General features: G+C 40.8%; 2 protein-coding genes across 3 annotated transcripts in view; one reads left to right on the forward strand and one right to left on the reverse strand.

The window, feature by feature from the left end:
* Window positions 1–1,631: 1,631 nt before the first annotated feature.
* Window positions 1,632–17,183, reverse strand: PIH1D2 (PIH1 domain containing 2). Its single transcript, XM_006890777.1, has 5 exons — window positions 17,007–17,183; window positions 13,785–13,908; window positions 13,157–13,396; window positions 11,445–11,707; window positions 1,632–1,766 (listed from the first exon to the last, which is right to left on the reverse strand). Exons 1-5 carry the CDS (start codon window positions 17,181–17,183, stop codon window positions 1,632–1,634), a joined length of 939 nt encoding a protein of 312 aa, XP_006890839.1.
* A 2,913-nt stretch (window positions 17,184–20,096) lies between these two features.
* The window catches only part of LOC102873121 (chromosome unknown open reading frame, human C11orf57), a 17,630-nt gene continuing 14,539 nt past the window's right edge, over window positions 20,097–23,187 (forward strand). For both annotated transcript variants that reach the window (XM_006890778.1, XM_006890779.1), the window contains exon 1: window positions 20,097–20,165. In XM_006890778.1, the coding sequence (XP_006890840.1) occupies window positions 20,097–20,165 (69 nt within the window). The remainder of the gene's footprint in view (window positions 20,166–23,187) is intronic.

The following is a 23,187-nucleotide window of genomic DNA, read 5'->3' on the forward strand; positions in this document are numbered from 1 at the left end:
GGAAAAAACCCTGAAATTGTCAACCATTCATCATACTTGGATTCACAATCAACACCTTTCATACCATCAGTCAGGAGATCAGGAGACACTGCATTGTGCAAGTCCTCTGTCAGGGACCTCTGCAAATTACTGAGGAGCAGGGATGTCAGTTTGAAGGCTAGCATGCTCATGATTCAGTCTTTTCCATCACTTGCTGTTCATCTGAGAGCAGGACAATGAGTAAGGATGAGAGTTGATGCCTTTGAGTTGAGTTGGAGGAGTGCTGAATGGACTGCCAAATGAACACACAGATACATCTTGGGAAAAGTGTATGCGCAGTGTTCGTTGGAGGCAAGCATAATGAAGCTTTGCTAAGAGAGGCTATTCCTTGGAAAAGGACATTATGTTTGAAAAGATGGAGGGTTAGTGAAAGAGAGGAAGATCCTCAATGTGATGGATTCACACAGTGACTGCAGCAGTGGGAGATAATAGAGATTGTACTGGATAAGATAGGGTTTCAGACCCAAAATCTCTGTAAATGTTCACTAAAACTAATAAAATTTAATAATGATTTAAAAAAATTGGGTTTCAGGTCTGTTGTTTATAGGGTCACTATAAGTTGTTTTCAACTAAATGGCACCTAAAAACAAAATTAATTTCTACTGCAAGTAGAGTATATTAGTTTCTTTTACATTAGTTTCTAAAGTTTGAAAGTTAAAAAAAAATAAGTTTTAAAATAAGGACTTTAAAAACCTTATGTTGGATCAGAAACTAAGAATTAAATGGGAACTTCTTGTATCTAGAAAAGATCACAGAGAAGCTCAGAATTTAAAGTGGTTTTCTAATGTTGGTAGAAAAGTTGGTACCTCATACTGAGAATCCATTAAGGTGTTGAAAAAGAAATAATTTTGCACTTTTAATCATTTTTTAGGGAGATGATTCCCAAATCAACTCATTTTTCTAAAATGGGTATACTTCACATTTTACATGCATTTAGAGACAATTATCATTGAGTCTATGTAGTACAATAGGCAGACAATTCCACATGTGATATTAAAACTTTCTGGCTAGGTATTTTAGATTCCTGGCAGGGCTGATTTATAGAAGTACAAAGGTTCATAGAAACAATAATTGTATATTGGCTCTAGATAATTTATTGCTCAAGGAAACTTAATATAATAACCTGTCCTGTAATAAAAAGTTTCTTGCATAATCTGGAAATTTTTTTCTGCTGCAAAGGTTTATGAGAGACTTCAAAGCCAAAAGAATAAACAAGAAAACACTTTTTTTGGTTTTTTTTTTTTAAGAAAACACTTTAAACAACTAAACCTAGAATCTTTTCATGTTACTTAAAGACACACTATATTTTTCAAATGGCATTTAAATTACTTCAGACCACTACAAATATCTTCAGAACATGTATATCATGGCAATATAAGACTTAGTAGTTACCAGTTCTTGAGAAAATAAGAGTTAAAAGAATAGGTAAAACATAAGAGCTGAAGAGAAAAAAAAATTTCATTTTCAAAGGAATTCTTAGGAAATATAAAATTACTACCTAAAATAAATCACCCCTTCTTCACCAATAATGCAGGTACTTTCACATGCACATGATGGTTCCTCAGAAAACCTTCAGTGTACGATTCTCTTTCTTATATCAAAGGCATTGTGATGATTAAGATAGCTCTTTCTTTAAAAAATTTTGCTGTAGTCCTTTCAGTATCAACAGGTTCGGGAAGATTGAGATGTAATCTGTACTTATCAGAGGCCTCAATCAATAAATCATCCTAAGAAGAAACCAAAAAATATTTCCAGTTAAACTTTTTTTATAAGTATAAATGCCATTTTATTTTCTTTTGGATTAGTTTTTTTTCTTCAGCCTTTAAGGAAATCAAGTCCTTATGAGGATTTTGGTGGAGGTTGCGGCACAGCACCTGCACATCTAAATCTTCATGGAGGAGTTCTGTCCTTCAGTTCCTCACCACCTTGCTGTGAATGGCACAACTCACACAATAGTGCAGTTTCACATACAGATTGGGAAGCATGAATGTGTAGAAGACATTCGTTTTGGAAATGTATCTGATGGCAGCCTCCTCTACTATATTTTGAATTACCAACTTCTTTAAGGCCATAAAAATATGTTTATTGGCAATATGAGTACTAAACAATCACATGAGAGATTAGGAGTAGCTGTAAAGAAAACTATGCATAAATATAAACTGGTTGCTAGAGGAGCATTGTGGGCTGTGCTGTAGGAGTCCACGTAGAGCTAGCTTCCTTCTAGCAGTCCAGGGAGAGAGACCCTGCATGGGTTAGGCTGCTGGGTGAGGTCGGGATAATGAAGCTTGAAGGTGGACAGTAGATCAAGTCAAGAGAATGTTGAGTCAGAACCAACCCAGAGCTGACCTTTCAGCGTGTTTTCTGAGGCAATTAATCACATAGGAGGAGATTGCCCATCCTTATCCCTCAGAGCAGCTGGAGGCCTCCCTTCTCAGAGCAGCTGCTGGACTGGAACCACTGTCTTTGGGATTGCAGTGCAGCTTCCTGCCACTAGGACACCAGAGCTCCCCGGTAGCCAAGAGAATATTGTTGTTGTTGTTGTTGTTGTTGTTATGTGCCATCGAGTCTCTTGCAGCTCATAGCAACCCTATGTAAAAGAGCCCTAAATGCCATTCTGTCCTGTGCCAACCAGCCTCGCCAACTCAAACACTCAATTCCCCCACTCCACTCACAGAATCGATCCATCTCACAGAGGGTCTTCCTCTCCTGCGCCGTCCCTCCATTCTCCCAAACATGATGTCCCTCTCCAAGGACCAGTCCCTCCTTGCAACATGCCCAAACTATGTCAGAAGAAGCCTCAGAATCCTTGACTTCAAGGAGCATTCTGGCTTCACCCTCTCCAGAACAGACCTGTTTGTTCTCCTAGCAGCCCATGGTATATTCAACACTCTTCTCCAACACCACACCTCAAAGGCTTCAATTCTCTTTCTGTCATCCCTATTCACTGTCCAACTCTCTGATGCATAGTATGTAATTGGGAAGACTATAGCCCGGATCAGGTGCACCTTAGTCTCCAAACTGACGTCATTGCTCTTCAGTACTCTTGAGAGGTCACTCACAGCTGACTTTCCCTGTGCAATTCATCTCCTGATTTCCTGGCTGCTGTTACCAAGAGTGTTGACTGTGGAACCAAGTAAACTAAAACTGTTAAAGGTCTCAATCTCTTCACCATCCATATTGATGCTGCCAATTGGCCCAGTGGTGAGAATCTTTGTCTTCTTGATTTTGAGCTTCAATCCATTTTGAAGACTGCAGTCTTTGACCTTCTGCAGCAAGTGCTTCAGGTCCTCCTTAGTTTCAGCAAGCAGGGTTGTGTCATCCGCATAACGCAGGTTGTTGATGATTCTTCCACCAATCCTGATGCCACATTCCTCCTCATACACCCCAGCGTCTCGGATGATCTGTTCTGCATACAGATTGAAAAAGTATGGAGACAAAATACATCCCTGACAGACCCCCTTCCTGATTTTGAACCATCCAGTGTCTCCCTACTCTGTTCTGATGACTGCCTCTTAGTCCAAGTATAGGTTTCACATTGTTGTTGTTATGTGCTGTCGAGTCACTTGCGACTCATAGAGACCCTATGTACAACAACAGCCCTAAACTCTGTTGTCCTGTGCCAATCGCACCCTCTCTGATACATGCATCCCGATTACCCCAGTCACTGAATCAATCCACCTCATAGAGGGCCTTCCTCTCCTGCGCTGTCCCTCCACCCTACCAAGCATGATGTCCCTTCCCAAGGACTGGTCCTTACTTAGAACATGTCCAAAGTATGTTAGACGGAGCCTCAGAATCCTTGCCTCCAAGGAGCCGCCCGGTTTAACCCTTTCCGGGATGAATCTGTTTGTTTTCCTAGCAGTCCATGGTACCCTTAATACTCTTCTCCAGCATCACAGCTCAAAGGCATCAATTCTCCATCTATCCTCCTTAGTCACTGTCCAACTCTCTGATGCATAACAAGTGATCACAAAGACAATGGCCTGTATCAGACGCACCTTAGTCTCCAGGGAAACACCATTGCTCTTCAGTACTTTGGAGAGGTCCCTAACAGCAGACTTTCCCATGGCAATGCACCTTTTAATTTCCTGGCTACTGGTGCCAAGAGTGTTGACTGTGGAGCCAAGCAAACTAAAGCTGTGAACAATCTCAATCTCTTCACCATCCATGCTGATGCTGCCAATTGGCCCAGTGGTGAGAATCTTTGTCTTCTTGACATTGAGCCTCAATCCATATTGGAGGCTGCAGTCCTTGACCCTCTGCAGCAAGCGCTTCAGGTCCTCCTCAGTTTCAGCAAGCAGGGTTGTGCCATCTGCATATCGCAGATTGTTGATAGATCTTCCACCAATCTTGACCCCACTTTTCTCCTCATAGAGTCCAGCCTTCCGGATAATCTGTTCTGCATACAAGTTGAAAAGGTATGGAGACAGGACACATCCCTGGTATACGCCCTTCCTAATTTTGAACCATGCAGTGTTTCCTTGCGCTGTTCTGATGACTGCCTCTTGATTCAAGTATAGGTTTCTCATTAGCACGATCAAGTTAGCACAATCAAATGTTCTGGGATTCCCATTCTTCTCAGAGTCAGCCATAGCTTGTTGTGATCCACACAGTCAAAAGCCTTTGCATAGTCAATGAAGCACAGATACACATTCTTCTGGTATTCTCTACTTTCTGCCAAGATCCATCTTACATTAGCTATAATATCCATAGTACCACGATCTCTTCTAAATCCATCCTGCACATCTGGCAGTTCTCTGTTGACATTGTTCCAAACGTTTTTGGATCATTTTCAGCAGAATCTTGCTTGCATGTGATATGATATTGTTCAATAATTTCCACACTCTGTTGGGTCACCTTTCTTTGGAATGGGAACAAATATCGATCTCTTCCAGTCACTTGGCCAGCTGGCTGTCCTCCAGATTTCCTGGCACAACTTAGCACATCCAGGGCAGCGTCTGTTTGTTGAAATAAATCAATTCGTAGGCTGTCAATTCCTGGAGCCTTATTTTTAGCCAATTCCTTCAGAGCAACTTGGAGGTCCTTGTTTGTCAAACATTCTTCCAAGCCTATTGCATTGTTTGAAATGTCACTTCATCCAGGTATTGGATTACTAACTTCTTGATTGCCTTGTCTTTGGGCACACAGCTGGCACAGTTTGTGCAGCAAATAGGCTGCATGTGGCTGTGGCCCTTTTTGGCACGACCGTTGTTTCTCTTTTGTCATCTCGGAAGCAAGGAATCAATTCCATTTAAACTTTATATTATATTGGATTACTATGGCAGCAATTAAATTCTTTTCTTATAAGAAGAGCCTACTTACTGTTTTGTGACTCACAATGAGGCTGCAATGAAGTTGGCTGGTATTACTGTAAGTTGTTGTTGTTATGTGCCATTGAGTTGCTTGTGACTCCTAGTGACCCTGTTTACAACAGCCCTAAACCCTGCTCTATCTTGTGCCAACCTCACTGTCTCTGACACACCTACTCCCACTACCCCAATCACTGAATCTATCCATTTCATCCATTTCTCTCTTGTGCTGTCCCTCCACCTCCCAAACATGATGTCCCTCTTCAAGAACTGGTCCCTCCTTGCAACATGCCAAAAGTATGTCAGACAAAGCTTCAGTGTCCTTGCCCGGTTTTACCCTCTCCAGGACGAACCTGTTTGTTCTAGCAGCCTATGGTATATTCAACACTCTTCTCCAGCACCAAAGCTCAAAGACATCAATACTTTTTCTATCATCCCTAGTCACTGTCCAACTCTCTGATGCATAGCACACAAGTGTGAAGACTATGGCCCAGATTGGGTGCACCTTAGTCTCCAGCATGAAGCCATTGCTCTTCAGTACTCTGGAGAGGTCACTGACAGCTGACTTTTCCAATGCAATTCGTCTCTTGATTTCCTGGCTGCTGGTACCAAGAATGTTGATTATGGAACCAAACTAAAACTGTTAATAACCTCAATCTCTTCACCATCCATAATTAATGCTGCCAATTGGCCCAGTGGGGAGAATCTTTGTTTTCTTGATTTTGAGCTTCAATCATATTGAAGGCTGCAGTCCTTGACCTTCTGCAGCAAATGCTTCTGGTCCTCCTCAATTTCAGAACGCAGGGTTGTGTCATCTGCATAATTCAGGTTGTTGATGAATCTTTCTCCAATCCTGATGCCACATTCTTCCTCATACAGACCAGCGTCTCGGATGATCTGTTCTGCATACAGATTGAAAACATATGGAGACAGAACCCCCTTCCCAATTTTGAACCATGTAGTGTCTCATTGGTCTGTTTGAAGACTGCCTCCTGGTTCAAGTATAGGTTTCGCATTAGCACGATCAAGTGTTCTGGGATCCCCATTCTTCTCAGAATCAACCACAGTTTGTTGTGATCTACACAGTCAAATGCCTTTGCACAGTTAATGAAACACAGATAAGACATTCCTCTGGTACTCTGCTTTCTGCCAAGATCCACCTAACATTAGCTATAATATCCCTAGTACCACAGCCTCACCTAAACCTAGCCTGCACATCTGGTAGTTCTCTGTTGACGTGTTGCTCCAGTCATTTTTGGATAATTTTCAGCAGAATCTTGCTTTTATGTTGATATTAATGAAATTGTTCAATGATTTCTGCACTCTTTCAGGTCACCATTCTTTGGAATGGGAATAAATATAGATCTCTTCCAGTTAGATGGCCAGGTGGCTGTCCTCCAGATTTCTTGGCACAACTTAGTAAGCACATCCAGGGCAGTGTCTATTTGTTGAAATATGTCAATTGGTATGCCGCCAACTCCTGGACCCTTATTTTTTGCCAATTCTTTCAGAGCAGCTTGAACTTCCTCTTTCATCACCAAAAGCTCTTGCTCATATATCCTTTCACAAAATTCTTCTGTCAGCCTTTTCCTTCTGGTACAGTGACTCTGTGTACTCCTTCCATTTTCTTTTAATGCTTTTTGGATCATTTAATATTCTGCCCAAAGCATCTTTAAGTATTGCCACTCGTGGATTGAATTTGTTTTTCAATTCCTTCAGCTTAAGAAATGCTGAGCAAGTTGGGCCCTTTTGATTTTCTGGCTCCAGCTCTTTGCACATTTCATTATATAAAAAACCTTGCTTTGTCTTTCCAAGCTGCTCTTTGAAATTTTCTGTTCAGCCCTTTATTTTCTTGATTTCTTCCTTTAGCTTTGGTTTCTTGGTGCTCTAATACAATAATCAGAGTCTCATCTGACATCCATCTTGGTCTTTTCTTCTTCTTCTGCCTTTGTAATGATCTTTTGCATTCTTCATGGACGATATTCTTGATATCCTCCACAGCTCATTTGGTCTTCATTCATTGGAGTTCAAGTATGAAACATAAAAAATTCATTCATTAACACAGTACTGAAAATAGGCTGTTGCAGTTATTAGAAGTCTCAAATTATGTGACATTGGATTTGGGAATGATCAGCCAGCAGCAGGAAGGCTTAATGGAGCCTGGAAAGGTGGAGGCATATTTAGTGATAAAGCATTAAGCCAAAACTGTTACAAACAAGACAAATAACTTAATTACTTGCTGTGCTGGCCTAGTGGTAAGAAGATGAACTGCAATCCTAAAAGCACATGGTTTTAATCCACCAGCTGTTCCACGGAAGAAAGATGGGCAATCTCCTCCCATGAGATTAACTGCCTCTGAAAACCCACTGGAGGGTCAGCTATGGGTCAGTTCTGACTTGAAGGTAAATAACAACAAAGGGAATATAAAATATTTGCAGCATAAGTTAATTCTATCAGTTACATTAAACAAGGTACTACAGAAAAAGAAAGATGCTTAGAAAAGAACTGCCCTGTTTCCAAGTACAGTGAGACTTTGTCTCACATATTTGGGGCATTTTATCAGGAGGAGCCAGTTCCTGGATCAGGACATCATGTTTGTTTTTTTTGTTTTTGTTTTTGTTTTTTTTTTTTAGGACATCATGTTTGTAAAAGAAGATCCTTTAAGAGATGGATTGACAGTGGTTAAGCAATAGACTCAAGCAGCAACCGTGAGGATGGGAGAAGACAGTGTTTTGTTCTGTTTCTATAGGATTGCTTGAGTTAAGCTGACTTGAGACATCTGACTTGAAAGGCAGAAACTAAAGCACAGTGCTTTACATCTCTTGTTCAAACTTCTGAATCAATCCAGTAATTCTTTCTTGTGTCCACAATGATACAATAGAAAAGCCTTGGCATGTCTAAAAAAAAAAAAGAGTCCTAGGTTGTAGTGCTGATTGAATCAAATAAAATAGTAGCAGCTTGGACTAAAGGAATCTGACTTCAAGCATAAAACCTTTGGACTCCAACTTTCTTAAGCAGTAAACAGGCTGAGAAACGGTTCAACACCTAAAGATGGCATATTCTCCAATGCTCTTTCCAAATGTGACCAAAGTAGATGACAAAGGAACAAAAATCTCCCCAAAACTGAATCTGAAGATCATGGAGAGTAGTGAAACCAGGGAACTAAGTATTCCACTAGTATCTTCTCTCTGCAGGGGTTGCAACAATGTTTGCCCACCAGGAATTCAGAACTGCTATTCACTAGAAACTGCTCAGAGTCGCACACTTTATACCTATTTTTTAAATGAGACTGTTTGCTATGGATCCTTCCCCCGATCCTATGTTATATGGTGGATGGAGATGGGGGAGCAGATTAGTTTGGTTTTTGTAGTTCAGAGGTCTGTGGTTGCAATGTAGATCACTACAGCAAAATCTTATCCTTTGAGTTTAGAATTGTGTTCAAGATGTTTTCCTTGGGAAAGAAAAAAATTATTTGTGGCTTCTGAATACCTTTGTTGTTGTTGTTAGGAACTGTCAAGTACAACTCATAATGACTCTATGAACAACAGATCTTGAACCATGTTTTATCCTGTACTATCTTCACAATCTCTGACACATTTGGGACCATTGCTGAAGTCAATGTGTCAATCCACCTAGTTGAAGGTCTACGTTTCTTCTGCCGATCTTCCACCTTCCCCCACATGATGTCCCTCTCCAATTGAAAGCCTCTCCTAGCAACATGCCCCAAATATGTGAGATGACATTTTATCATCTTTGCCTCCAAGGAACATTCTGGCTGTATCTTCGCCAAGATATATCTGTTTGGGTTTTGTGGTGGGATTTTTTTGCAGTCTGTGGGATATTCAGCACTCTTCTCCAACGCTACAATTCAAAGGAATTGATTCTTCTTCTGTCATCCTTATTCACTGTTTTGAATTCTTTATTGCAATCACTCAATTATCTGTGATCACACTATAGTTCCCAATTATTACTTCCTTCGACTTTACAGCTTTACTGTTTTATTGTTGTTGTTGGTATACACCAACGAGTCGCTTGCGACTCATAGCAACCCTATGTACAAGAGTCCTAAACGCTGTTCTATCCTGTGCCAACCTGGCTGTCTCAAACACACTTAACCCCACCACTCCACTCACAGAATCAATCCATCTCACAGAGGGTCTTACTCTCCTGCACCGTCCCTCCACTCTCCCAAACATGATGTCCCTCTCCAAGGACCAGTCCCTCCTTGCAACATGCCCAGTGTATGTCAGATGAAGCTTCAGAATCCTTGACTACAAGGAACATTCAGGCTACACCTTCTCCAGGACAAACCTGTTTGTTCTCCTAGCAGTCCATGGTATATTCAACACTCTTCTCCAACACCACACCTCAAAGGCTTCAATTCTCTTTCTATCATCCCTATTCACTATCCAGCTCTCTGACACATAGCAAGCAATTCTGAAGACTATGGCCTGGATCAGATGTACCTTAGTCTCCAAACTGACATTGTTGCTCTTCAGTACTCTTGAGAGGTCCCTCACAGATGACTTTCCCAATGCAATTCATCTCCTGATTTCCTGGCTGCTGTTATCAAGAGTGTTGACTGTGGAACCAAGTAAACTAAAACTCTTAACTATCTCAATCTCTTCACCATCCATACTTATAGGTTGTTGTTGTTGTTGTTATGTGCTGTCGAGTCACTTGCAACTCATAGCGACCCTATGTATAACAGCCCTAAACTCTGCTCTGTCCTGTGCCAATCACACTGTTTCTGACACTCCCATCCTGATTACCCCAGTCACTGAATCAATCCACCTCATAGAGGGCCTTCCTCTCCTGCGCTGTCCCTCCACCCGCCCAAGCATGATGTCCTTCTCCAAGGACCTGTCTCTCCTCACAACATGTCCAAAGTATGTCAGATGAAGCCCCAGAATCCTTGCCTCCAAGGAGCCACCCTGTTTAACCCTTTCCAGGATGAATCTGTTTGTTTTCCTAGCAGTCCATGGTACCCTCAATACTCTTCTCCAGCACCACAGCTCAAAGGCATCAATTCTCCTTCTATCCTCCTTGGTCATTGTCCAACTCTCTGATGCATAACAGGTGATTGTGAAGATCATGGTCTGTATCAGACGCACCTTAAGTGTCCAGAGAGACACCATACTTACAGGACTTCTTTTTTTAAAAAACTTTTTTAAATTATTATTATTTTGTGTGTGTGTGTGTACCGTCAAATAGGATCTGACTGGTACAGGAGGAGATTATCCCTCCTTCTCCAACAGAGAATCTGGTGGATTAGAACCACGTGCCTCTGGGATTGGCAGTGCACCTTCCTGCCACTAGGCCACCAGAGCTCCCTGTTTTATGACTTCTTAATTTTGACCAATAGAACATGGGTAGAAATTTGTTTTAGAATCCATTTCTATTTCAATTGTTCCCCTACCATTAAAAAAAAAAGGAGCTCTGGTGTCCTAGTGGTAAGAAGTTGTACTGCAATCTCAAAGGCACGCGGTTTGCTGCGTGGAGAAGGATACGCAATCGCCTTCCATGAGATTAACTGCCTCTTGAAAACCCACTGGAGGATCAACTACGGGTTGGTTCTGACTCGATGGGACACTGCAATAAAAACAACTATAAAAAATGATACATCTCAGATGATAATTGCTGCTTTACTGGCTCTTTGAATATACAAGCCTCATGGAACTGAAAAGACCTGTAGCATACATGTTACCTGAGCAAACTTGTAGAAGCCATTGCAAGGTACTAGTGAAAAATAGTTTCTGCTTCTTGTTGCTGCAGAACTCTGTGACTGGGAAATAACCGAGATAAAAATTTAAATGTGGCACATATAAACAAAAGTCCCTGTGGGAAGTCCAAATGGTGTGGTCTCCACTATTAACCAAGGTTAGTGGTTCAAACCCACCTGGTGGTGCTGGAGAAGAAAGGCCCAGTATCTGCTTTCTTATGGTTTAGAGCCCCAAACCCCCAAAGCACAGTTCTACCTGGTAACACACAAGAAACTATGAGAATCAACTTGATGGCAATGGGCTTGTTTTCCTTTTTTTTTTCCCTACTAGAGTGAATGCTGCCAGAAATTTAGTTCTTATGTATTCAACTTACCTCTGAGACACTAAGTTCACACAGGGAGACAGACTCAATACCAGGTAATTCAACCATCAATTCCATTTTTACAGGCTTTTCATTCAGATCCTTGACAATTTTTAATTCATAGTTTGGTGTCTTCTTTTCTACCTGGAACTCAGTACTGCAAATCTCCTCAATCAGACATCGTGTTTTGCCTGAGATTTGAGTCTTTGGAAGTTTAAGCTGAGGTAAGCAATCAGGACTGTTCACAGAACTATTTATCTGTTCAAGGGTAAGTTCTTCACAAGAAGGAAGGAAAAAAGAGAGGCAGTAAAACTTACAAATCAATCAACATAAAACATAAGTCAGCTATGAATGATAACATATGTAATGTTGGCCAGCTATAAAATGTAAATGCTACTGTTTTAAGAATATACCCAGCATAACACACATAAATTCAATAGTCTGTTTGTATAATTCATGACATTACTTTGTTCCAGTGGTATGACAGTCCTTACCCTTCTTTCCTGAGTTGTTTTTCCTTCATAAATTCACTGCCCCTTAAGTTTCCTACACAATCTTTCTTGTTGCTGTTGTCAGTTTGATGCCATATAGACAGATCTTTAATGAGTACAATTACCAAGGCAGACATTCTTATTAGTTAAGCTATTGTTTTGTTTTAAGAAGATTATTTTTGGCTTAAAGATTATCTCAGGATAAGTTTTAACGGTTTATCTAGCCTCCATGGCTTCAGAAAATTTGGATTCCATGAGAATTTGAAATTCTGTATTTTCCTCCTTTTGGCTGGAATCCTATTATAGATTCTTTGACCAAAATGTTCAGTAATGATAGCGAGGCACTATACAGTTGTTCTGGTCTCATGGCAAAAGAGGAAGTTGCCTATGGAGATAATTAACTACACATTTCCTATCTTTCTTCCTTTGTTGTGCCAGGTGAATCAACTGGGCCTAGGATGGCTTCCTGTCTTGCTTGCAAGACCCCAGACAATGCACGTCTGAAGACAGAACAAAACACTAAACACATTATTTAAAATAATTACCCAGACTGTTCCATAAAACTATCAAACTGACCATCCAAACCACAGGACCAAATTCCATGGAATTGTAAGTTGTATGTAGAGCAACCTCAGCAGCTCCTCTTTTCTCTCTCCTCCCAGTTCTTCTGTTATTGTAAATATATCACATAATCTTTTTTCTTTATTTCAGTAGAAGTACAAACCATATTGATTTCTCATATATTCATTCATAGCCATTTTGGTTTAGAACATTAATTACCACTTAATAATGTGATTAATGACAACATATAATCAACCCCTTATTCACACAAGTTTTGCTAATTCAAGAGTTTTCTTTTAATTACAGCTTCAAATAAAGCTAGTTGTTGGTTTGGGGTTTAACCATTGTACAACTTGTTGACAGCAATTCCTTTATTGGCTATGCAACTCTATCTGTAATTAAGGTAATTATTCTACCACTATAAATCAAAACTCATTACTTCATAAATGTTTGGGAATCTTAAGGCAAAGAATCTTAAAATGAGAATTTAGCTTAGAAGTCTGCAGGAGGTTTCTATTATTTCAAGTACCTGGTCTTCATATTTTTCTAACAAATTTCTCATCTTCTACTAAAAGAGTGGCTTCCAGCTTTCAAATGTACACAGAATCGAAAAAAAAAAATCTTAAATAAGTTTCCTTTTTAAAAAATTTCCTTTTACATCCATCAACCTACCCCTTTTCTCTGTGAAATCTGTGGCGTCAGTGTGAATTCCCATCAAATTCTGTTTCATCCCTAAAAAGCTTCCTTTTATTTTATGCTCTATAATATTGTAGGAAAATGAAAGAGTGAATTGGAATCGTTCCTCAATGCATTTCATAGCCATCCGTATCAACTGATCCTTTTTAATTTGGTCCTTGTCTGCTGCCTGGAGAATATCAGGATGGTAGGCAACATTGATGACTGTGTAAACATCTGTAGGTGTAGTTCAGAAGAAATGAATGAAGATAACATCACCTAGGTCACTAATGCTATTGTCAGGTAACATATTACACAGTAATCCTTACAAAGCTCCAACAAAAAATGAAAAACCAGTTTATAGCACCTTCTACAGTTAGAAAATATAAATTTTACCCCAGTATTTTTCCAAAGATAGTTAGAGCGGTGCTATAGACACAAAGTACGAAACTAGTCCATTTTAAATGGCTCATATTGTTAGAAAGATTTAAGTCTTCACTAATTTGCCATGCCATCATGAAATAAAATCTTACACTTAAAATGTCTTTTACCAAGTAAAATTTTATTTATGCCAATTCACAATAAAAATTTTAAAATATGCTTTCTCTCTTCTCATTTTATGTACCTGAGGTCTCAGAAATATCTTCTGGTCTGCCAACACTGATAGGTACTGGGTGAATGGCTGACTGTGGAGCCGGGATCCTTTTCCACTGACAGAAGTTAATGAAAACTGTTTTTTCTCTTGGTTTCTACAAAACAAACAAATTTTCATACATCAAAAACTATTTCAAAATATTTAAAAGTAAAGGCAACTCATTATAGCATGGAAAGGGAAGGAGAAGTTTAGGCTCCAAGTAGGACATTCTACATATTGAAATTATTTTTTAAAATTATTATTATTCAAGTTGTTTTAAAGAAATTCCCCTCCTCCTTGATTTTTTCCAAAGCTGCCATCTTTTGATCAAGAACTTGGTTACTCTAGAGAAAATGAGAACTGAGGCACAAATGTACAGAAGAATGCCATAGGCAGAATATTTAATGATCCAGGAACTATTAAAAGAAGATGGAAGGAATATACAGAGTCAATGTACCAAAAAGAATTGGCTGACACAGAAGAATTTAAAGAAACAAGATCAAGAGGCAATAGTGATGAAGGAGAAAGTGCAAGCTCCTCTGAAGGACTTGGCAGAAAATAACGCCCTAGGAATTTACAGAATGCCAATTGACATCTTTCAGTTGATGTGCTCACCAGGTTATGCAAAGAAATCTGGAAGACAACTATCTAGTTAACTGACTGAAAGAGATTAATATTTATTTCTATCCCCAAAACAGGCAACCCGACAGAGTGTGGAAATTATCAAACAATACGACTAGTAGAGAGCTGTATTTGTTCCCATTCCAAAGAAAGGTTACCCGACAGTGTGCAGACATTATCCACCAATATCACTGCTATCACATGTAAACAAGATTCTGTTGAAGATTATCCATCCAAAAACACATCAATAGACAACTGTCTGAAGTGCAGGCTGGGATTAGAAGAGGCCATGATACTAGGGATATTATCACTAATGCCAGATGGATCTTGGCTGAGAGCAGAAAGTACCAGAAGAATATCTGTGTTCCCTTGACTACGCAAAGGTTTCTGACTGTGTGGATCACAACAAACTGTGGCTGACTCTGAGAAGGATGGGAATCCCAGAACGCTAGCTTGTGCTTACGCGAAGCCTATACTTGGACCAGGAAGCAGTCGTCAGAACAGAGCAAGGAAACACTGCATGGTTTAAAACTGGGAAGGGTGTACGCCAAGGATGTGTCCTATCCTCCATACTTTTTTAATCTATAAGCAGAACATATTATCCAGGAGGCTGGGCTCTATGAGGAGAAATGTGGCATCAGGATTAAAGGTAGACTCATCAACAATCTGTGCTATGCAGATCACACAACCCTGCTCGCTGAAACTGAGGAGGACCTGAAGTACTTGCTGCAGAAGGTCAAGGACTGCGGCCTTCAATATGGATTAAAGCTCAATATCAAGACAAAGATTTTCACCATTGGGACAACTGGCAGCACCATGATAGATGGAGAAGAAATTGAGGTTGTTAACAACACTCTCAGCACCAGCAGTCAGGAAATCAAAAGACGAATTGCACTGGGAAAATTAGCCTTCAGGGACCTCTCTATAGAGTGCTGAAAAGCGACAATATCAGCCTAGAGACTAAGGTGTGCCTGATGCAGGTCATAGTGTCCACGATTACTTGCTATGCATCAGAGAGCTAGACAATGACTAAGGATGAAAGAACAATTGATGCCTTTGAATTTTGTGGTGCTGGAGACGAGTCTTGAACATACCATGGACTGCCAAGAAAACAATATAGGTCTGTCTTGGAAAGAGTGGAACCAAGTTTCTCCTTGGAGGTTAGGATTTTGAAGCTCTGTTCTCACATACCTCACATACTTTGGGAATATGGCCAGGAGGGACTGGTCGACCCTTAGAGAACATTATGCTTGGATGGGTGGAGGAACAGCACAAGAGAGGAAGACCGCAGATGAGAGGGACTAATACAGTAATTAGGGCAATGGAAGTACGTGTGTTGCAGTCTATGAGACTGGTTTAGGACAGGCCAGGCTTCAGGAATGCTGAGTTACAGGTGACTTGACAGCACATACCAACAACAACAACAAAAACATATATGTATGTATATATATCTACTTTCTAAACAACATGACTCCAGGATCTCTGTGAACTTTGATCTATGAACTTTGATAAATGTTGATAGTTAAAGAAAGACTTCAGGCCTCTCTTGTTTATAGGGTTGCTACTCAAAGGCAATAAACAACAACAACATGTGTATATATGTATATATGTATCCTTCTGAAAAACGGACTTGCAGGCATGGCAGGTTTCATGATGGCTTGCTCACCCAAAGGGTAGTGGTTAAAATCCACTAGCTGCTCTCAGAGGGTAAAAAATGAAGAAGTCTGCTCCCATTAAGATTACAGCCCTGGAAACTGTGAGATGGCTCACTGTAGAATGGCATTGGGTTTGGTTTTTCAGTACCCTCCGAAAAAATCCCTGGTTGTGCAATGGGCTAAGAGTTGGGTTTATAAGTTGGAATTGACTGTATAACTGGTCTTGGTTCTCTCTGAAGGGGGTCCTGGAGGCACAGTGGATTAAGCATTAGAATGCTAACTGGAAGTTTGGTGGCGTGAACCCTCTAGCTGCTTCTCAAGAGAAGTATGAGGTAGTTCGCTTTGGTAAATATAGTCTTGGAACCCTCTCTAGGAGACAGTTTGACACCACTCTATGTCGGTTTGCTATGAGGCAAAATTAACTTGAAAGCAAGTTCATTTTGGGGTTTTTCTCTTGTCACCTTCATTAGCCAAATAACTTATCTTTATTTGAAACAGCTCCAATTAATTCTCTAGAAAATCTTTACATTGTTTCTCTTCATTCTAGCAGAAAAAAAAGTTCACTCTGAGACTGTTAAAATATATTAAGTATGCGGGGAGTTCTGGTGGCCTAGTGGCAAGGAGCTGCAACTACAATCCCAGAGGTGCACGGTTCAAATCCACCAGATGCTCTGCCGGGGAAGGAGGGACAATCTTCTCCTGTACCAGTCAGATCTGATTTGACCGTACACTCACACAAAAATAATAAAATTAAAAAAAATATATTAAGTATGAATTTTCCTACATTTCTCTCGTCAACTCCCATACTATTTTCATTTTCTATTTAGAGTGCATTTTCTGGCATTAAAGTGGCAATAGCTAAGATAAAGCTATTTTCTCGTTATTCTAGGGGCATTTGATTAAAGACTTTCCCATCCCTGGCTTCAAGTCTACACACCAGAATCTTGGTCTCTAGACAGAACTGTGGCTCAGGGGCAGAACAGAACTGTTTTCCCTCTTTCAGCTGCTGCTGAATGAACTTCTCATAGCGCTCAGGATCATTTTCAGCCAGGTCATCTAAGAGGTTCCAGAACTGAGTAACTTGTGTGAGAAGACCCTTTGATGATATTTCCATGTTTGACGGCAGAAAACAGGCTTCTTAAACCTATGAAAAGATAGGACATAAAGAGGAAAAAGAGTCTAAGGTTATTGATTAATTTCTTCTTTTGGGGAATGGTATTGTTTTGGTGAATCTTAACACCTGTGTCTCAAAGATTATGAATCAGCACCATTATATTTTTGTTATTCTCTAAATATCTAGCACTTTAAAAAAATGTTCAAGCTGTTCTCTTAAATAAGGCCTTGCCTTTCCCTAAAACCTCAAGGACAAAAACAAAACAAAACAAAACCCCAAAACAAACAAACAATCTGCAAGGGCACAAAGCAAAGCAGTCTCTTTAGGCTAGTTTTCTTGATACCTGGTTATTAACTAAGGCCTTCTCAATCCTGAAAATACCGAAAGGTGTGGGTTGGTCAAGGTTCATTTGAGATTTCTTCAAGCCTTATTATAGTTTAATAGTTAGAAGTATGGACTTTGGTGTCAAATACTTATCTTCTAATCTCAGTTCCATCACCATGTGGCCTTGATTAATGAAATAATCTATGTGCCTAGGTGTATTTCCTTGAAAAGGAAAAACATCTCTCTCATAGAATTATTACGATAATTATTGACCATAAACTAAGAGGAAACTCTGGTGGCTTCGTGGATAGGGAGTTGTGCTACCAAATGTGGTCAGCTCCACTAGCTACGGAAGAAAGATAGGCAGTATCTTCCTGTCTATTTACAGCCTTAGAAAAGGCGCCTGGAGGGTCAGTTATGAGTCAGTTCTGACTCGACGGCAAAGAGTTTTGAGTTTTTTAAGAGATCAAAGCCCTTGGTAAGCACTACACGAGAAGACTAACAGCCTCTGAATGCCTTGAGAAGACAAGACTCCTGGTTTAGAGGTTTAAAAAAATTGACTACTAACCAAAAGATTGTCCCACGGGGAAAAGACGAGGCCGTGTGCTCGCGGAAGGATTTATGGCCTATGGCAACCTTGTGTGCAGCTCACTCTGGTCTACTGTCAATAAGAATCCACTTGATGGCAGGAGCTTTCAGGACTTGGGGCGCTCCCCTTCCTTTTTTTCTTGCACCCAGCTCCACACCTTTCACTCCGAATGAAGAAAAAGGGAGGTGGATTCTTCGAATAGTGCACTCTATCACGGTTAGGCTAAATAACAATTTTACTACGGTCTTGAGATCTGGGAAGCCACATTTCAGCTCCGTTCCTTAACAAACCGCTATGCCAGTTACCAGGGTAACGACCTAGGGCCACACTTAATTGAGTCCGGAAAGCTTCAATTCGAAGTTCTCGTTATATTCAGTTCCGGGATTTTCCTTTTCCGGTGCTGGGCTCACTTTTCAGCTGGGTCCCGCTCACTTATTTTCGAGGAAAGCGCCGGCCTCACTTCTGCACGGGTCGGTGTCTGAAGCGTCTCGGTTTTGAGAGACCCTGGGTGCCTGTCGTTGGGAAGAATTTCTCGGAAGCACGACTTCCGGTCCGAAAGGGAAGCCGTCTCCTTTTGCGCTTAGATCGCTTCCTCCCCCCAACCCCGCCACGCGAGGCTGCGGCGCACGGTATGGGTGTGTTTGTGTGTGTTTGTTTGGGGAGGGCGTTTGGAGGGAAGGTAACCGGGAACTCCGAGGCCTCACAGAGGCGGGGATCCCGATGACAAAGATGGGGGGTTCTTCTCTGTCTTCCACTGGGAGATCTCAACTCCCCCTTCAGATACCGTAAACACAGTCTGGGGCCCAGCGGAAAAGGTCGTGCGGATCCCATCCCTTTCTGGGGAGTGAAACCCAACCCCTGGGGTCCATCCCAGCGGAGCCTGAGCGGGGAATGCCCCGGGTGACGTGGCCGTCGGCATTCTGCACCGGCGCAGCCTCCGGCTTCAGCCCTGGAGGGAGATCTGCCCTGTGCCCTTCGTTCAGGGCAGGGGGAAAGGCGGCCGTGGCGTGGGCTACGGGTGAGGGCAGAATAACCGGTGGGAAGGCTGCGTTTTCACGAAGGACTCGGGTGAAGCTGCAGAGCTGCCTTTGAGCCCTGACTCCTTGGCTTCCTGGGTCGGAGGAGATCTTGTTATGGAGTGATTCTTCGTCTCACACTAACAGGATGCCTGATTTCCTCAGGATCGAGGGGTGAGTGAGCGGTGGGGTGGTTGCACAAATCTCCTAACTACATACGCGAACACTTGTTGCCAACTAGTTTTTAGAGACTTCTCTACAAATTAGCAAAATGGAAGTACCATGGGTAGAGCAATTTAGCTTATCTTTGTATTTCATATTTTTTTAGGCTTTAGTTTGTTTTACAGTTGACATTTATGGTCACTGACACTCTTTGAGACGTAGGTATTTGCATCATCACGAACTAATTTCCCAACTTGAGAGTTATTTTATAATCTAAGCATTTATTTACCTTGTTTGCCTGTATCTGTGGCCTGGGAAAAGTATGACTCTAAGGGAACCTCGTTTGCAAAATAGAGGTGAAGATGCTTCCCTTCTGTAAAACCAAGTTCTGAGCATTAAATCGAAGTGCCTAATTTTGTGCAGTTTTCACAGGCAGGAAGCTTTGGGGGGCCTAATAGGTAAATAATTATTCTGTCAGCACAATAAAATCTACCTGCTGCTCTGTGGTTGAATGATGGGCAGTCTCTCCCTGTGCATTTTATAGCCTCTGAAAACCCCCTTGAGGGTCAATGGTGACTTGAATCATGCAATTTCAAAGCTTTTTAATTTAAACACTTTTCATCCTCACATTAGTGTGGTTAGCCTTTTTTAAATGGTGAAGAAAAAAATTATTCCTTAGGGCATCTGTCTGATTCTTAGTCCAGTGATCTTCATTTACCTTATACTTCTTTATAACATTTCAAAAATAATTGAGAAAATAAAATAATAAAGGGAAATTATTATTATCTTATTGGATGTTACTGATTCATTTCAGGTTGAAGAATGTCCCGGATTCCACTGGGTAAAGTCCTCCTGAGGAACGTCATTCGACACACAGATGCCCACAACAAGGTGAGAGTTTCACCCCTCAGTCCTTCCTCTGACTCAGGGCATACCAATGTGTCAGACAGTATTTTGGGATAGTTGGGAGATACAAATATAATTAAAGTAGGTAAGTTACAATCTGATAAATACTATGATAAAACTCAAACTCATTGCTTTTGAGTCAGAATCAATGTGTTTCTGAGATTATAAATTGCAATGGAGGCTAGTGTTCATCTTTATCCTGAGGAGCAGTTGGTGGATTCAAACCTCCAGAGAAGTTTCACTGTGTAACTCCTTGTAGACTGTGCCACTCTAGAGTTCGAGTACTATAAAGGAGATGTACAGAATGCTGTAGAACACTTAGGAAGAAGTTGTGAAGTCTGCCAGAGTTACCCAGAAAAGGTTTTAGAGGAGATAGTATCTAAGCTGCTGGTATTTGAACTTCATCTTGACTGGGTACAAAGATAGCATATATAAAAGAGCATCCTGGTATGGATTTTTCTACAAATGTTTTTATGAGCTGTATGTATGTTCACATGCACAATAAGCACATTGAGGGGGCTTGAGGATATATTGACAGCTGTGTAGATAGCCCATGTTCCCAGCATGCTAAGGGGCACTGGCTCTTAACTGATTTGAATGAGGAGCCAATATGGGCACCACTTTCAAGTGATGCCTGATCTCATCAATCTAGCAGGAGAGAAGAGATAACTTGTTGGATAGTATAGTATCACCAGGACATCGCTGAAAAAGAATATAAAAATTGCCGAAAATTACTTCTAGCAAAGGGCTGTCTGCAAAGCTTCGGTTTTAACCTTTAGAAGAGAGTCAGCTCTGGAAAACATCCTAACTTCTTTGATTGGATATGCATATAATGTGTTAGAAGATGATAGGAGATTAAGGAAAACCCAGTTGCTTAAACAGAAACAAGTGTCTTAATCAGATTCTCTGAGTAAAATAGTTTAATTGTTCATATCAAAAGCTGTAAACTTTTTATTATTTTTTGTGTATGTACCGTCAAATCGGATCTGATTAGTACAGGAGGTGATTGCCCCTCCTTTTCCAGGAGAGCATCTGGTGGATTTGAACCGCGTACCTCTGGGATTGCAGTGCAGTTTCTTGCCACGAGGCCACCAGAGCTCCCTAAAAGCTGTAAACTCTTTAAAAAATGAAATTGTATGATGCTTAAAAAAAAAAAAGATAGTAAGTACATAGAGAACAAAGCTATGGAAACTTTTTAGATATAACCAAACACCTTATGGGACTGAACGCCCAAGCCTGAAAACTAAAGACTCTTTTCCTGGGAGAAATAAAGGTCAATTGGTGTAATGAAGAATGTACATACAGCATTCTACATCTTAGATTGGTGACTGATGTCTAGAATATTGGAAACTTAATGAGGAACCATAAAAAATGTAGCTTTTGGTTTCTTCCCACTCTAAGTAAGTGAGAATAAAATAAACCAAAGTCTTTAGGGGAAGCAGTTAATCTAGAGAACTAGTGGTGCCCTAGATATACCATTGAGTACCTGATCAAGGACCTAATTGAAATGTAAGAATGGGCAGAAAATGTAGAACAAAAGTCAGATTCCTAAAAAGACCAGAATTACTGGCTTATTAGAGACTAGAGAAACTCCCAAGACTATGGCCTTAAGTTACTCTTTCAAATAGGGAACTGAAGCCACTTCTCAACCAAATAATAGACTGCTTTATGCAATAATAACATCTATGAGAAAGTACTTTTAGAACAACCAACTGTATGACACCAAAGGGCCAACACTTACCTTAACAACAATGAGAAGGCAGGAAAAGTGGACTGTTGGAGCTGCAGAGCCCACGGTATAAGTGAGGAGAGTGTTGACATTTCAGGGATCACAACCAGTGCCACCGGACAATTTGTGGATGAGTTATTGAATGGAAAAGTAGTTTGCTATGTAAACGTTCACCTAGAAAACAGTGTGTGTGTGTGTGTGTATTTTTTTTTTTAAAGATCCTAAATAGAGGGAACGTCATATAATAAAATGGCCACAGGAAAGAACATAAAGCATATGGAGCATAGCAGGAAATTCTGTGCATCTGGAAAATAGGGAAGTGTGTGGGTAATGGTACAAGATGAGTTGAGTTATATATTAGAGATTTCTTCTTAAGGATTGGTAGATTGGACTATGTCTAAAATGGAGAGAATGGATCATTAAGGCACAGACAGGGTCCTGAGTATCTCTCTGAAAGGGCCAGAGGGAATGAGACTAACATAGCCCAGAGCACCCCAGAGCAGAAAGCAGACAAAGAGTCTGTAGCCCATCCCCATGATGCCTGTAGAGCCCCACCAACAGCAAGGATTCTTTTATTCGTTGTTGACTCAAAGACAGTTACAGTACCAACAAGGGAGTTTATTAGGGATGGAAATTGGAGAATGGGGGAGGCAAAGAATATCACAATATCACCCAAAATAACTCCAGGTTTTAGCCCAAGAGTTCCAAGGCACAGTTCCTCAGTCCACGCTCTGGTTTCAATTCAGCAAGCTGCTTTTCCTTCCATCATCAAAGGCAAGAGCAGCAGACTCCCTTTAACTGTAGCCAGCACAAATGCAAGAAGTCTCAGGTCACACCTTGCTACAGTTTTTCTATAGCAGTGCCAATCTCTTGACCACCAGGGTCTTACCTCCATAAGTGTTGCTCACCTCAAGTCTTGCTGCTCAGGGTGGGAAGCACTCCTTCATTTATCCTCGTTCCACAGCTAATGCAGGTAAGGTAGCTGGAGACCAGCGGCTGGTGGCTAATAAAAACCAACTTTTAGTCTAACACCACGTACTTTTTCATGTACGGCATAAAAAAGAGACATCATATATTTGAATCAGTAGTTGGAAAACATGGACTTGGTGACAGAAATAAAGCTGGAGATAGAATGATTGACTTTTGCACAATGACTTATTCATTGCAAATACGTCTTTTAAGAGACATAAACGTAGATTATACACATGGATTTCACCTGATGGTATGCATAGGAATCAGATCGATTACATCTGTGGAAAAAACCGCTGGAGAAGCTCA

This window comes from Elephantulus edwardii, unplaced genomic scaffold (genome assembly GCF_000299155.1).
Source record: "Elephantulus edwardii isolate Elephantulus edwardi_28Jun2011 unplaced genomic scaffold, EleEdw1.0 scaffold00093, whole genome shotgun sequence".
Taxonomy (NCBI): domain Eukaryota; kingdom Metazoa; phylum Chordata; class Mammalia; order Macroscelidea; family Macroscelididae; genus Elephantulus; species Elephantulus edwardii.

Coding starts and splice junctions, on each gene's coding strand:
- PIH1D2 (XM_006890777.1), bottom strand. CDS start 17,183: ATGGAAATATCATCAAAGGGTCTTCTCACACAAGTTACTCAGTTCTGG. Junction 13,909..17,006: donor GTCTAGAGACCAAGATTCTG/GTGTGTAGACTT, acceptor TTTGTTTTGTAG/AAACCAAGAGAAAAAACAGT. Junction 11,708..13,156: donor AGATTTCACAGAGAAAAGGG/GTAGGTTGATGG, acceptor CTTCTTGTGAAG/AACTTACCCTTGAACAGATA.